This window comes from Hermetia illucens, chromosome 4 (genome assembly GCF_905115235.1).
Source record: "Hermetia illucens chromosome 4, iHerIll2.2.curated.20191125, whole genome shotgun sequence".
NCBI lineage: Eukaryota > Metazoa > Arthropoda > Insecta > Diptera > Stratiomyidae > Hermetia > Hermetia illucens.
In genome coordinates, this window is record NC_051852.1 from 133,223,123 (window position 1) to 133,240,317 (window position 17,195).

Sequence of the window (17,195 nt, forward strand, 5' to 3'; positions counted from 1 at the left end):
ATTTCAGACTAGAAATGAGTTACGCTAGCACATGTTAAAGTGACACTAAACAGTAGATAGCTGTTACCAGTAGATAAATGAAATTGTGGCCGCGATTGCAGTCAATGAAAGAGATAAATGGTTGATACAAAAAAGAGTCTTAAAGTTGGTCAATGATGCGGAATCCGAAGGACGGGCATTCAAATCAGCATGGGGAATGCAGAGGATACTAACCCTTACTGGAATATTCAGCGAAGAATAAAAGAATCTGAGCTCTACTCTCAGTCAGTTCGGTTTAAAAAATGTATCCAAAAAGTCGGCTATAAATTAGAGTTGAATGTATAGTTAGTAAATATTCTTTTTATTAGTTATATATAAGAGTTACAGAATGAATTTCTGTTAGTACTCTCTACTGCCGTACGACTGGTTGCAATTGCGTATTAAAATTACTATTAGGGAAGTCTAGGGGTTGCGCGTTAAAGAAGCTTTGGTGGTTTTAGGTCTTTTCATAACGATAACCTGTCCCAGTACGGAAATCTCTTTGGCTCACCTAAAGGGATCTCTATGACAAAATATTGATCCTTCTTGGATTTTCAACCGTGATGCTTTTTACATTCTCTTAAATGCTGTTTGCATTTTGTAATATGGGTCGCCAGGACATTTTATCTTGAAGGTATGCCGCGAAGATTTTATAGTGCCATTGCTCTCAACTCGAAATAAACCTTTCAAGGTCGAGAAGAATTTATTAATAAAACCTGCTTTCCACTGATTAGGAATGCGCTCGTGGATCCTCTTAACGCCACTTGCGTCAGCTGTAATTTTTCAAAGATATTTGTTTAGATAGGCCTCTCCGAGAAGGTTAAACATGAATGAAATAGTAAGGAGTGGAGTTTTTTTGTTAAATTTCCGCAACTAAGTAGCCGTTTAATAATAATATTAAAGAAAACAATTCAAAAGCGATCTGCAGTGCTGATCGAAAGTGATATACCAAGCATCTGCGCGTTGCCAATTTGATCTTTTTTTATTATGAAAATCGATTATAAACAATAAGCCAAATCTCTACTGGAGATCTCTCCTTTTCCCCCAGATTCAGATTTTCTGTAAACATCCAGATTTCATGGTTCACTCAACACTTATTCGCCAGTATATCATTCGGAAAGAAATGGAAAGGATCTCTTGAAACTACGGGATTTACGTGGTTCGAAGATCTGAGTGATAAAAAATTATTAAAGATATTTTATATACGTTGAATTTTGAGTGTGATGTGTAGTAATTGAAATTTTGTGCAGATGATTTTGAAATTACTTCGTTAGTTCCCTGGAATGTAAATTTAGTAAATAGAGTTTATTTATCAAGTTATTAAGAGATGTAAGGGGAAGATAAAAAAACTATTCATTTCGGTTGTGAATTGAAAGAGTGGTTTTTGTAGCATCATTTTGCAGGGACAGCTTACCAGGTAAAGATATTCATTTTAGATAACTGCGTTTAGATTCTTTAATTGAATTCAAAACTAATTCCGCATAAATAATAATTTCAATGGTTATCTATAAATTTTTAAAACGATTAAATGCCATAAATTTCATAGTCATTTAGTATTCAATGAATGTGCAATGATTGGCAATTGAATACGAGAATCGAGTATTAGAATTTTTCTATAAATTTTCATTTAGGCTTCAACAGTTAACACCTACCATGGCGATTTTACCCGATTTTTTCTGCCTATAATCGTGAAAATTGTAAACATTTCTACCTGCTGTTTTCCCTTTACTGAGCATGGATGCAATATTTCGTACTCATGCGTATGCTATGTGAAAAAATTTGTCCTGTTGATATTACAATATTATCAATTGATGAAAAGTAGATAAAAATTTTCCGAACACGCCTGAATATTTATTTTTGATTGATTATGAACATCTTTTTTCGCATTTTTGAAATTTTTGGATGCACGAAATTTATGAATGAGGCTATCTGCACAGGCAAGTAAGTGGCATCTGTTTGCGAGCAAAATAAAATTTGGTATTTTGCGTAGATTCTAGAAGTTTATCCCAAATAATGCATGGATATGAAAAAAGATTTTTAATATCTGGCGTAGGTTTAAAAAATATGAGCTATTCCCATAATTTCAGCTGATTTGCAGTGGTAATTGAAACACGGGTATTTTTTTCTTTTTATTCTGTATTGTGGGTGATTATTTGTAAAATTAGTGAAATTTTCGTAAGAGTTAAGAGTGAAATACAAAAAGGAATAACATAAGACAGTTTATACATAGTATAGCCATAAGTTCTGTCTGTCAAACAAATCTTTATTTCTCAGGAAGTAATAAACCAAATCAATCGAAAAGTCCACCATTAGAAAAGGGAAACATAGAGCCTTCAAACGAAAAAAAATTATTCAAAATAGCCGCCGCTAACAGCTAGCAGCTAGTCTGTGAGGCCATTCATCAATAGCTTCACGCACGGTATGAAGCGGCATTTCTCGAAATGCACGCACGCTGTCCTTCAAACTCTCCAAATCGGTGTAAGTCCGGTCGCAGGCAGTTTTCTCTAACTAAGCCCAAAGGCTGTAGTCCAGAGGATTCAAATCTGGGCTGCCTGAGGCCTATTCATCCGCGGCTATGAAGTCAGGAACATGCGCCACTAACCACTGCTGAATTATCATGGCTTTGTGAGCGGGGGCCGAGTCCTGCTGGAAGCACCACGACTTTCCAGGGAATAGAAATTCACTCAATGATTGGACTACACCCTTTAACATCTTTTCGTACACGTTCGCATTGGTTTTGACGCCACCTTCGCAGAAATGAATATTAGTTACTCCGTAATATGAGACGCCCCACCATACTATGACAGAAGTCGGATGGCAACGACGTTGGACTCGCAGAGCATTTTCTTTGGCTTCATAACAATTGTGAGCATCTACTCGATCATTTTGTCGGTTGAATTTTTCGTTGATGGTAAACACTTTTTCATCAGAAAATTGAATTTTGCGATACTTTTTACCAGGAAATCGTTGCAGAAGAGCAGCACACTGAGTTCGCCATATTTCCTTCAGTTTTGGCGTTAACATATGGCTAATGTACCGCCGGTACATATCGAAAGCGAGTTCTTCTCATAAAATACGGCTCACACTTCCAGTTGAAATTCCCATTTCGACGACATTCGTTTCAGCGTGCGGAGAGGATTGCGACGAACACGCTCACGCACAGTATGCAAGTTAAATGAACAATACTTGTTCAATTTAAAACAACAAAAAAAAATTGTGATAATAATAATATTTATTATTAAAAAAAATATATCTTAACTCTAATACTGACAGTTACGTAATGAGCAACGATTCAATAGTCGTTCTCATATTTATAGTATGGATAAGTAACCATATGTTAAATGACAAGAGAACGACTTTGCTCTGTTGATTTCTTATCATAGAACACAGTTCGGTCCTTATCCTCTCGTTTTATGATCACGTTACATTTCTTCGTAACCATCAGATAAGATACACATTTGTTTCTTAAGATGTTATTTTCTTATCTTTTGGTTTGTTGAAGAAATGCAATTCCTTATCGATATTGGATTGTGAGTGTTTATACATAACTTGCACGACATTTGTTTGATGTACGGAGCGCGGGTGCCCCTCCTGTGGCCAGTCAACCACATTAGCTGTTTCGCGGTATCGAGCTAATGTCCTTAAAACGAATCGTTCGTTTACCGGCAGCTTTTTCAACAAACTGTAGATCTTCTCGGGGTATTCTCACATTGGTGCCATGCAATAATCGCGATTCTATTTTCGTAGTTACCAAACTTCATTGTTTTGTCGTTCATGCGCTACTGATCTACGAAACCTGAAAATCTGACGAAAGTGGGGTATGGTTAGGTACTCTTCGTTCGCAGTGTTGCCAGTTTCGGCGGCCTATACGCATCGATTGACGAAACTTATGGCTATACTATGTATATATTAAAAATGATTAGCTTCCCAAAAGCCAATATGGACCCGCTTTATTATTATATTTCGGAAGATGATTTCTCCTATCTAGGGTCAAAAATCACAACTCATAACAGCTACGACAATAAATTCGGCGCACGGTTGTTGTCAGCCAACAGAGCCTATTTCAGCTTACAAAAACTGTTCCGCTCGAAACGTCTCACCATAGGGTCAAAGCTCTTACTGTACCAGGCAATGATCTTGCCAGTCCTCATGTATTCCTCGGAGACTTGGGTTCTTAGCAAGAAGAATTGCGAACTCTTGGCCGCGTTCGAGAGAAGAATCCTCCGAAGAATTTTTGGCCTCCTACATGAGGATGGACGATTCCGTAGCCTATATAACGACGAAATTTACGACCGATGTCTAGATGCGGATAAAATTCGACTCAACAGGTTGCGGTGGACTGGTCACTTAATCCGTATGGATGAGGATGATTCCACCCGGAATGTCTATTAGGGCAATATCTATCGTAGAAAAGGAAGACGAGGCAGACCCTGCATAAGATGGAGCGATGGCGTAGGTCAGGACGCCAGACAGCTTTTAGGGATATCGAATTGGTTGACCTCGGCATAAAACCGGGATGTCTGGAGTTCTTTATTAAGACAGGCCTAGACCGGATACCGGTTATTGCGCCGTTGATAATGATGATGAAAGCCGACCAGAAGCTGACCATTTTCTTTATTTTATGTAGTGGAAACTGTGCCTATGTCGTGCTTTTGCGTTAAAATCCTCTAGTACCAATTTCCATGTCATACTAACGCTAAATATTATATGCGTGATATATTAAAATTTGTCTTTGGTTGTTCTCTCCTTGTTCTCACTTGGTCCATGATAATTGATCAGTCACACATTGAACAATTATAGCTTTAAATTAATCACACATAGTTTCTCGCTGATAGGTCTGACTGCAGTAGAATGTTTAAGAGGTTTGTGGCGAAAGCGTGCCATCGTTTCCACATGCGATCATGTTCCATTTATTGTGCATCCAGGGCGTTTCGTTCCACCAAAAATATTACGTCATATCCCAAAACTTGCTAAGGAAGTTCTCCTAATACACTTGTTCTATTGAACGTTAGAAGGTTCCAACGATACTGTTATTTTGATCCTATTACAAACCATATTTCAGGTTTGGGGACAATGAATGAGTTCGAAGATGCATACCGCAAAGGATTTCCTCCCTTGATCGTGGCTGCACGTCTACGTGAGATTGGTTCCTCGTACGTGGTCGTACCTATATTTCTTTTTCTGTTCTTTAAAATTTCATGTCAGCTGATTTTTCAGGGACTATTGCGATTATCCGATAGATTGACGGGATGAGGCGATCTAAGTCGGCCATCGTTGACGTGCGGGGCAAAGATGGGAAAGAGAGGTCAAGATGGCATGGAATCTCAACTAATCAAGATGAACTAGTGACTTTTCAATTACATCGATGGGTAGGCTCTAGTCTTTAAAGTATTTTAGCCTTTTGAATGACGAAGATTGTCAAAGTTACGAATCAATTTCCAGGAATCGGGGGAATTTTCGATATGTGGAGGCTCTGGTAGGAGTCTAGTTTTCTAACGTGGTTCGCTTCCTTCAAAATACTGGCGTTGTCCAACGAAAAATGGTGTCCCTGCTTTATTATATGTTTGGCAATCGCGGACTTTTAGTCCGTGTTATTCTTGTTTTTAGCGGATTCGGCCTCCTTTGTGTATTCTAAGACTCTGGTGCGGACTAGCCGTTTTGTTTGCCCCACATAAATCTTGCCGCAGTCTGGACAGGAAATCTTATAAATACTGCTTTTTTCCGTACACTCTTTTTTGTCCTTGACTGATTTCAACCGGTTCCTAGGTAGGTATCGTTTGCTGGTCGAGGTGATCCGTGATCCACGTTTATGTAGCCGCCTTTTGATATTCTGCGTGCGATCCGAGTAGCTTAATGTTATCCATTGCTTAGGTTCTGTGTTCGCCTCCTAGAGAAGTGTGGAAAGTTGCTGTCTGGAGGCCTGTCGTAGTTCCTTTTTGATCCGATTTTCGATGAGGTTCCTTTTGTACCCGTTTTCCTTGGATGATTCCAGGATGTAGTTAATTTCTTTATTCCTTCTCTCTTCGTTGAGTGGTGTTGTGACCATCTTGTGAATCATAAACTTGTATGCCGCCATCTTATGGTGGAAATCGAGGTTTGAGGTTTATGTGATGAGTCGTTGTGTCTAGGTCGGCTTCCTGTACATGTCGAATTCAAAATCTCCTCTTTCCCCTTCCTTTTCAATCTCCATCTTCCCTTGATTGCTAATGCATCGTCCACGTATCTGATACAGAATCTTGGGACTGCCCCAGCATCCTTGTGTTCATTTTCCATAAATACCTCGCATAGCAGCGGTGAGAAGGGGTTGCCCATTGCTGCCCCGGAGGTTGTTTCATAAAATTTACTTTTGAATGTGAAATAGGGTTCATTCATGCATGGGAAGGCCAGTTTCTTACACAGTTTAGTCTTCTTCCTCCATTCGGATGAGTTTTCGTGTGTTGTGATCCATTCTTCGAACAAGTATTGGACTTCCTTTATCGATACGCTTCCGAACGGCGCCATCACGGCGAAGGATACTAGTAGGAAGGATTAGGAGAAGAATAGAAGCATAAATAAGATATTATTATTCACTTGGGGTGGTACAACGCAAGTTTTCTCGATTCCTTTTTTATAAAAGATTGTCTCCATGTCTCTCTTAGCATCCACAACGAAGAATCTTCGTTGAGATCTGCATCCTTTTTGAACTTTGTGGAAAGTTAAGATTGGTGAGTAATGTATGTAGTATCACATCAATATCGCCGATCGCAATCCAAGCATTGCCAAACAGCACCACATCGCTTAACATCATTACATTACTTCATCATGACTCAATATATAAGTGATAATGATATTTTCCTCGTGATAAGTAATGTTTGGTAATGTCCGTACCGATATGATATCATATTATAAGTCAGAAAAAAGTACTAAGCAATACTGTAATGGATCGTTCGAAACGCCACACTATTTAGTGGAGTGCTGATGCCGTCAATCATTTGCGTAACGATTCTCTGTTATTTTGGCTGACTTTGGTCAGGAAAAATAATTTCGGAACTTTTAAGAAATTGGGATTCATTGCAATGTAGAGCAAAGGATAGCAATAGAAAATACATGCTCCTTTGTAACAATCATAATTCCGTTTTTCCATGAAGAAATATCTTACTATTATACTATAGAAGGGATTTTTTGCTTTTTTCATCCCTTGCAAGAAAGGTTTATTTCTCATTCATGTCTGCTGTCCTACATTTTACGCTACGAATGTGATAAATGCGAGCAAAATATCACTTTTGCGAAAGTAATATTTGGTACTGGCAGCCAAATGTAATATGTGATGTTGGTGACATGTACGGTTAGGGCAATGAAGGGCAATGCTTGTGATAGTACCGGGTAATAACACTTATTTCTTTCTCAAGTGATATGATAGTAGATTACCTGCTAAGGTGATATTACTCGCATCCCTACAGTCTGATGGATTGATGCTATTCATCATGAAACACCTCTTAATAAACGAAGCATCTTAGTTTTCCAATTCCAAAACTATGTCAGTGTGGTCGATTAGACTGATTTTTAAATGCTATTTTTTAGTAAAGGATAAATTACTGATGTTAGGTTAGGTTAAATAATCGGGTGTTATCGTAGCTGTAATATTTTAGACGTTCTATGTTACATCTACTTTACTATTCGCTGAAAGGTTTATTAAAATTGATACCTCGCCGACGAGAGGCAACCTGGTAGCTGCTGACAATCCGTCAAATCTGCCTCACCTTCTTCCCTGTTTGTCGCCTTGAAGCAGCCACCGTATGGTGTTGAGATTATTCTGGATACCCATTTGTTCCATAACCTCAATGGTGCACTATACACTAATCGGGTCTTGGCGCGGCAGAGGAATTTGAGTGATCATCAGCTCTCTGTGTTCACTGCATTCAATAATCATCATTCTCATTCCTGCAGTCAGCCAGCTCAGCTTGGGACTTAACACTGTGATTGCCAGCCTATTTCAGTGCTTCTAACCTGGAGGGTCAGTTGACGCATCTTTATTTTAGATTGCCGAGATGTCAACGCCGAATCTTCAAGTCCCATCCCTTGTGATACAAACTATCTTTTAACCAATACTCTAGTACATTAGAAGACCAAGGACACGTAATGTTTCATTATCTCTGATTCAGATTGCGTGGACGGGGTTAAACAAAGCTCCTTAAACGTAACGCTAGACGATATAATTGAGTAGGTACTCAATTCAGAACAAAGGAAAACTGTTAGAGTTCTAACCACGAGAACCTGAGGAAAATCCCAGTGCATAAAAATACATTTAAATGGTAGTCCCATGGAGGCTATATCGGAGCAGACGAGGATGTTTTTAATATATGAGAATCTAATAGATAAGGTTTTTACGTTTCAGTACTAAAAAAATAACAAAGATTACTCACTGCTTCTCTGGATTTGTAGGTATAACTCATGTTATGTAACTCCTTCCGCATTTTAGACCCCCTTGGGACTCTACGCTGTTCTGTTGGAGTCTATTATCTGGAAAATTTTCAAATTGGGGTCGTTGCAACCATAGAAATGAATAATTGCATAAACTGCCCAATCAACTGTCCATTAATAAATAAAATCCTAAGTTTATAATTTATTCTGCCAATAAATCGTGGCACCACCAATTGGCATAAAATTCTCGAAAATATGTTATCAGACCCATCAATCCGCCCGATACATTTCATTCAAAACTCAATAGAAACTATCAGCACAGCAGGTGTAAAATTTTCCTCATTTCAAGTTTCCCAATCACATCTTCAACCCGTGCACAAATCATGCATGTTTTCTCTGGAAGTCTTAGGAAACTATGGCGTCACTCTTCGCCTCACGTCATCAATCCCAGATTAGTTAAACAAAAAAATTGAAAAATGCAATGAATTTTTACGATTCTCATAAAATCTGCAATAATTATGATGAGCCGACTCCTGGAATAAGCTTGCGGAAAGATCTTCTTTTTGATTCCCCACCATTGAGTTGGCCCACCTTGAAAACGGTGATTATTTCCATTTTTCCGACGAGCAGGTGAGATCCGAGACGCTCGTGGGATTTCAATATGAACGGAGCAGCAAGTTCACAGCATGCCTTCCGATTTCACAGATTTTATGAATAGTAAAAATCTTCGTTTCTATTACTAATGTGGTAAATCAATAAACAAATTACAGCCAGTCTGAGGATTTTTAAGAATAATCTCATCAGGGGCATAAACAGCACGTCAAGAACTTCGCGAGATACATATTTAGGGATGGACCAACTCGGCGGAATGTATGCAGGCATACAGAGAATTGGAAGAGATTATCGAAGATCGGGGATAGGTTGCTTGGTGATGGGGCAAGCGTGCAGGTAATTACGAGTGAAATAAAGGAAAATCCTTGTGCGTTGTCTGAAATGGTGGCGTGATTGAATTCCGCACGATCCGCATATTTACGTTAGGTTCAAAGTTTAATTAATGAAATTCCATCAAAACACAACGCAATTCTCGACTTCTATGTATTGTAGATAATGTAAGCGCTTACGGATGGTTAGAGGCGAATCTAGGCAATGACTCCTTTATGGGAGGTTAGTTGAATCAATCCGTCTTTCAGTTCGCTCACGTGAGTAAAAATGATTAGGCATTTAAGGGATAATTTATGGAAAAGTAAGCCTGTGCTAATAAAATGCATTAAATTGTCAAAAAGATTTTCTATCCAAACCAATATATGCTTTTCTTACTCAAATTATGTTTCTTTCTTGGACAATGACGGGATAATTGTCGCGTCCATCCGCAATTTCACAGCATAGCGCATAAAAATGCCTCAGTGTTATTTAGGGGAAATGCATAGTCAAAATATATGTAATGGCACACTATTATGGGTAGCTGCATAGCATGCTGATACTAAATTTATTCAAAAAAGGATCACTAACCGTTTTTGAATACATTTCGGTTTTTGGAAATATGTAAATGGGTAGTAATTAAATGAGATTTAGGATTTAGGAAAGTTCTAACGTTAAGGTAGAGGCATTATTTTTTATTATAATATTATCGAATCAAGCTGGGATATAGAAAAGGGGGAACTGGATTATGAAAATGTTAGAAACGCTTTGCAGTCGGAAAAAAGGAAATACTGCGTGGAATCAAAAGAAGTTTCAAAGATAACTTCTTTTGATTTCTTTTGATAACTAGTCGATTACGATTTCCGCTGGTTACCTAGAATTCTGAATAGTAGTAGTTATCACTACATAAAGCTTTTCCCCCAAATTCCCATTTTAAGGTTTGCAATATTACCTTATTGATACTTGTTTACCCATCCAATGTCCGTCTGTTTATCTTTTTCGTTATATGAGGAGAAATATTAGAAAGATATTTCTGCACCAGGTTGCAGGAATGTGTAAGATTATCACCTGCTTAAGCCACTTTCATTTTCTTTCTTCTTTTCCCTACGTAGTTGCAGTAAATCAACAATTATTCTCGCTTTTTGTGGTTTTTCATTTTTACAGAGATCATTGTAGGGTATTTTTCATGTCACTTCGGTATTTCAACGATGGTGCTTTGCAAATTCATACCAACATTCAGATAATCATTTAAACTGTTGACATGACCTGTTCTGGCGTCTTGAATTGTGCAACTAATTGTGCAACTACATTCAGGGCAAAAGGGATAGTTACGGAAACCAGCCTACTTCTTCCTTAGTGTTTTCTGATGTATTTCAGAATGGCAGTTAATATTTTCTGAATGGCAGCAACTACGTGAATATCCCTCCGGCTGTTGTGTTCAGATGGGTACCCTTCTTCGGCATTTGAACGATATTCCCAGTCTTTCTCTAACTGAGAAAGATCTTAGAATGGGTAGAAGTAGAGAGACTACCGGTTGCAACGAGCCCTTTTACGGCAATACTGCTACTGCTTTTCTCCTTTTGCACGTCGCCCTTTTTCTTTGCAAGAACATACTAAGATTCCGCGGCTTCTTTTTAAGGTTTTGTATAAAAGAAAATCTTTTTAAAATTGGTTTACTGTCTGTCTGTCCGTCAGTCTGCCCGTCACACGCATTTTCTCGGAGACGGTTGCAGCGATTGACACCAAATTTGGTGGACTGGCGGGAACTGTGAACACTCCCGCATACAGTTACATCCTTTTATGTCAAATTTAAGGGGAGGTCCCCATACATGCAAAAGGGGGTGTACATTTTTTTCACCAAATATATTAACTTGGGGTATCAAATCAAACGTCTCTCCAGTACTTTCCGAAGTTGTGACATTTGTTGAAAAGGTAGGGAATGCGAGGGGTCGAAAGTGATCATATCTTAAACGGATCCATTTTCAGAAACTAACAAACCAAAAAATCTGAAAAACAACAGGAGGCTGTCACTATATGGTGCCTGGACTCTGAAATACTTCCAACGCCGATATCTGTTCAAATAAAGTTAATAATAGTGTACTACTATAAACCCCCCTCAAATTCATTCTAGCACCACGAAAATTTAGACTATAACATAGAGCATGATCCTAGTAAGCTTGATGAAAATCGCACTATTACGAAAAAAGTTATAATACGTCAAAGTTGCCGCTTCTTTGCAAATTCAAGACTATGAATGCCAATATCACCCGAAAGTGGATACTCTCAAATAATATGTACGTGCTACGTACTGATGGGACAAATGCATACTCAAATGTCCCTATATAAGAAATACACAAAACCTTTCATACCTGAAGGGTCCAGCGTCCGGTTTCCCGACTTGTTAAGGTTCCTTCTCCTTTGCGCTTATTGATGCGGGTGTCACGGTTTTCGCAACATTAGCAACTTTCTTGGCTTGTATTGTCCAAAAACTGAAAGGATCATTTGTTCGTCCAGCTTCTTTTTTCGGCTTATCACCATTTGCGTAGGTCTGATTTATTGGCACTATTGCCCAAAATAATGGCTAATAACTAAGTTACTTTCCGATAGTCCTTCCAAATTCGAACATTGCTTTTGTGCTTCGCTTAATATTTGTATGCCTTCATACTTGACAGATTTATGAGAGCTTATCTGACCTCCATACTTCACTGGTTTTGACATCGGAGCAAATCTCGTTTCCTCATAAATAGGACAAGTCTTAACTCCTGGAATATTTCTCGGAATTGTGTCCCTCGATGATTTTGATTAATAGCTTCAGAAATTATTTCACTTCTTCGAGGATTCCTTCTTCTTGAATTTAGATTTGGATTTCTTGAGAGCATTTCCCGCTGGTGGCCTAATCTCGAATGGTTGCCTCTTCATGGGTTCAGGATTAGCGTATCCTGAGCCTTTTCCGATTGCAGTTTCCTTTCAAACAGCACAAATTCCATTTGGCTCGCGCGCCACTAATGTTTGTTTTATCTCTCTTGATGTACTTATCTCAGAAATAAGTCTGCTGATTTTTTGTTGGGGCCTTTGTGGTAGGCCAATATTGGCCTTTGCTCTGCTGCCTGATTTCTCAACTTTTCTCTTCTTAGTTGTTACCACTCGGTTATCAATATTATGAAAATGTATTATATCTCCATTTGATGTACAAGTTTGCATGTGGTGTAACGTCCTACTTGTTTATTGTTGTCTTCACTGTCGGTACTCATATGGTTATCAAGAGCGTAGGTGCTAAGAGGTCCGTTGTGGTCCAGCACTATTGTAGGGTTTTACCCCCAGTCTAGTTCTGTAGGGATTTTTTCTAATGGTAGGACCACTTTGTATAAGGGGTGGCTATCACTACTAACTAAACATCTAAATCGACGAGAGGCTTGACTCCTGGAAAGTCGCATATCGGCATTCAGAGGGTAATGAGTTGGTACCCACTGAGCTATATTCCACATCAGTTTTGGTGCTCATTCGTTTTCTTCCCACCTGCTAACGAACGCAACTTATACCGGAATCGTTATACTCACCCGGATGAAATGTAACGAAACGATTGAAGCTTTGGACCTTCGCGGCTGTAGTGAGGCAGAGATTAATTCTGACAAAAGTTGTAAGAGACGGGACGGGAGTTAGAAAGTGGTAGCTTAAATCGTTTTTATGGTGCGACGGTTTGCTAGGAGAATGTTGTCCTTTGGGTTCAAAAATCGTTAGAAAAGTTTATATTCGTCTTTGTGTTCGTCTTACTACTAAAGAATCTAAAGAAAGTACACAATAACCGGGAAATGAAAAAAAAGCTATGATGTTACCTTCGTGAGATATCTAGGCATCAATAAATCCCATATTAATATCTGTTCAAATAATGAAATATTACTATATTTTAGAATCAATCTGCAAACCTTCTCTGGGTTATTTTAAGTTTTGAGGACAAACTGTTTCTCACTTTTTTGAAACACGAAATCTTCGCTTTAAGGAAAATACTCAATCTTTTAAGTGAGGGGTGGCCATGGCTGAACATGTCTCTGCAGATTGACGACACGGATTGATTTTGTCCCCACCAGCAGAGGCCTGTTGAAACAAACACAATGGTAGCAGTCTATACTGAATACGTTGCTCAGTTTATTCATACTGGTAGACGCAAGACCTACCCAAATCTCTACTGAACTTTGGAGTACGGTACCCGGTACCCCGGTATCACAACTCCCATGAAGCTCCCAGTAGGAGGCCAACCGCAACAACCGAGTTGAATTCATATCCTCCAGGAATTCTCCTGGAACATGTAACTTTAAGGGCTATCTCGGTTCCCATGGCACTAGTAAGGTAAGGTGTCGTGAACGAAGCTACTGTAGATGAGTCCCTGTGCAGACTCAGATCTGATTGCCCTGATTGTCCTTAGAGCATTCGTCTACTGCATCACGGCAGAAAACTGAAGTGAATACAGCGTTTCCCGGTGTAACCACAAGGAGGTTCTCCTCGGCTACTTGGTTTTGTTTTGGCCGACAGAGCTGCTGCTCCGTTTTCTCACCGCTGCCTTTGAGTAGTGGGCCACCTTATTATCTGTGAGTTACCTTTGATCCGCGGAACCGGTAGTCACCATGCAAATTCACAACACTTATGGAAACAAATGCAAATCATACTACACTGAAAAGTTTGGAGGAAACGCCCACCCAATTAAGTGACAGCCCAACGTGTATCCTATGCAAAATCCAAATGCTAGTTCTGCTTAAGAATTCGTATTTTTTGGACGAAATTTCCTGAGAATCCACTGAGGCCAACACCAGTACCGACTTCGCCTTAAAGTTGACTGACTGTGATTCGATGATCCTGCCTTCAAGATGAGCACCACAGAGAGAAAACTGGCCTGGGGTGAAAATTCTGCGAAAAAATTACGGCCGGGGTGAAAATTATATGAATCTGTAGTGAAAATTATTCGGGCACCCTAATTATCAGTTTTTTTCGTTCCCGAGGAAACTCTGGGTCCAGGGGAATCCCTTCCTTTCCATCCCTCTCTTGTCTGACCTGACCAGGGTTCTTACTTTATTATTGACAACATCATTTATCGAATAGTTTCTGAACAGACTCATAATTTAGGGCAAGGCCACTGTATAAATTAATCAGTTGCCCCCTTCCACATCCACTTTAACTTTAGTACATCCTTAACTAAATTGCAATTATTTTTACTTTCAGGATACAATAATTTAGGCCAGATGTCTTTTTATCTTAGACAAGTTTAAATACACATCAGATTTGTATCTTTCATCGAGGCGAAATTTATCTTTGCTACTGATAAATAAAACATTCCGGCCTAACCAAAATGACGAAAGACATTGTGAAGTCCCCCTCCGGGGTAAGTATTAAATTATAAATCAAATCCAGAGGAAAAACAAAAACCTGCATGTCATTTCGTTAAGTTTGTTCAGCCTAAACTCCACCAACATTCTAGTAATGATTACAAATGGACTCACCCAAACATACCCAAAAAAACTGATTTCACAGAATCAAAATTGGCTTAACTTTCCCATTTCGCATTTTTCGTCCCATAAGCTCCGAAGGTCCTTGCCTGGATGTTTGCTTTATTTTCTATATCTCCGAAAGAACAGATACAAATCAGACTCTAATCACTTTTATTATTTTCTTTCACGCAACGTTCTGTTTTCTTTACATATTATTTCTCGTTGGATTTCAGGTCGGCGTTCAAATAGACTGTCCTACACCTGTTCCAGAGAAAACGAATTTCGGAGGAGGTATGCCGTCACTAAGTCTACCACCCGCTCTAACTCTGGAGGAAAAGAAGTATATGATTGCCGTGGAACGGGGAGACTTGGCCAATGTCAGAAGGTAAATGTCTGCTTTTATTTGAAGATGAGATAAATTTCATTTTATTTGTATGAATTTAGATATTCGGCTTTGTACGTTTTGGGAATTATTGATGATTTCAAGATGTTGTAGGGGCTACGCTAGGAAGAGAGGGGTCTCTGGATTTGTAGGACAGACGAATAATGAAATTGAACTCCCACGATCAAAAGTGGAACATTTTAAAAATATCTCGCATTTAAAGATACTAATTTCTCCTCTTTAATTAATTAACTCAATTCCTTCCCTACTCTTAAGAACCTTTAGTACTGACTAAGTAGTTCCTTTAGTGGTAGCCACCGTACAATATTTCAGGAATTTCACCATTACAAGAACAGGATTATAACGTTGAATTATACCATTATTATTTTATCCTTAGAAAAGCATCGTGTAACAGAAAACTCCGTCAAATGTATTCCAGGCCAGCGATTACAGTATCTATACAATAGGGTTGTTTTTTGTTTAGCACTTCCGCAATTTAGTTTGACTTCTCCCACAGGATTCCGTTGTGTTTTGTATAAACTTTTTTCTCCCTCCTTTCATCGAATTTTATACCCTCACTTCTCCAGGAAGTGAGCAAACTGAGCAAACGAAGCAACAACGAACAAAAGGACCCTCTTCAGTATATTCCGGAAGACAAAGTAACACTACATCATTAGGAAGAATACGTGGAGAGGAGATAGAAGTTGTGCGTGTATTTTTTGTAAGCAAATGTTTGTAAGGATTAAGTGAACGTTAATAATTGAAGGCAGGACAATGTAGATACCGAGATACCGATCATACTAGAAATGTACTTTGCGTTACGTTTCCTTTGCTGAATAGGAAAAATAGAGGTAAACTTACCAGAGAATTGCATTTTGTGTTCAAGCTAATACTCGTAATTTCCATTCTATTGTATAATAGTTCGTTTCAAAGATACTTTTGTCGAACGGCTTTAAACTTAAATAGTTACATTTGAGTACACAGCCTGTTCGATAGTTTATGTGTGTAGTATCTAGACCCTTGGTTGAAACTAGATACGTTTCCTTTGTAGTGTCCTGATACTCTTTTCTCTATCGCCAGGGGATGTTAAATTTCTCATGTGAAGGAAAGATTCTATAATAAATTCTATATTAAATGTGGAACTTCAGAAAGATTGGCATCAGTTATGACCTAGCTATGACAACGAGTGAGATTCCTTGTAGAATTTGAATTATTCTTGCCTTTCAGTTACTGTAAATGCTAAGTGTTCTTTGGTTTTATAAGTTTTCTTGATTGAACAGAATCTTTCTAAGATTGAAGAATTTAGATTCTACATGTGTCGTTAATTAAGATGCCAGAATAACACATCGCCACCTTTTCAATCTAATCTGAACGCGCTTCCTTCAGAGGTCCACCGACTCCTTGATTCTCTTTCCCAAGGTTGCTGCCATGTCTAAAGAGTACGGTCTCTCTCTTCACATGCGACAGCTTTCTTACTTCTCTCGCGTTTTCTGAGGTATAAAGACCGCTCGACAACACGGAGAGGGATCGGAAGAACTCCCGGTATCATCATTACTGCTGGCTCACTAACCTGAATAGGGAGGGCTATGGGAACACTCCCTCTGATCAGCACATCGGCTTCGGCTTTTTTCCAGGGCTAGGGAGAAACTGTGTTCAGCCATCCATCTCTTTACTTAACGCATTATCATTTTCAGTGTGCGCTGAGTTTGCTCAATTGTGCATGCGATGACCAGTGCCGCATCATCATCTGCCTATCCGACCAAATGTGATTAATCAGACATATTGGGTCGCCCCTGATGTGACGTTCATGCTGCGCTGTCCTACCCGGGTCGCGAAGAATAGGGCACGGTTCTTATATATTCGTGCAACTCGCACTAGGTTGCCTGGAGTATGGAAACGATTTTTCAGTGCCTCAAGCATGTTACACCACCTCGAAAAATTGACGGCGTGTCTTACTTCAAGGGTCGCAAGAAGCATCACCACCATCAACGGGCGCAGCA

At 39.1% G+C, this 17,195-nt stretch overlaps 1 protein-coding gene across 1 annotated transcript in view; it reads left to right on the top strand.

The window, feature by feature from the left end:
* Window positions 1-17,195, top strand: part of LOC119654302 (transient-receptor-potential-like protein) — a 71,929-nt gene that overhangs the window by 20,399 nt on the left and 34,335 nt on the right. The window contains exons 2-3 of the mRNA XM_038059608.1: window positions 14,548-14,707; window positions 15,047-15,198. Coding sequence (XP_037915536.1) covers window positions 14,675-14,707; window positions 15,047-15,198 — 185 coding nt within the window. The 5' untranslated portion in view covers window positions 14,548-14,674. The remainder of the gene's footprint in view (window positions 1-14,547; window positions 14,708-15,046; window positions 15,199-17,195) is intronic.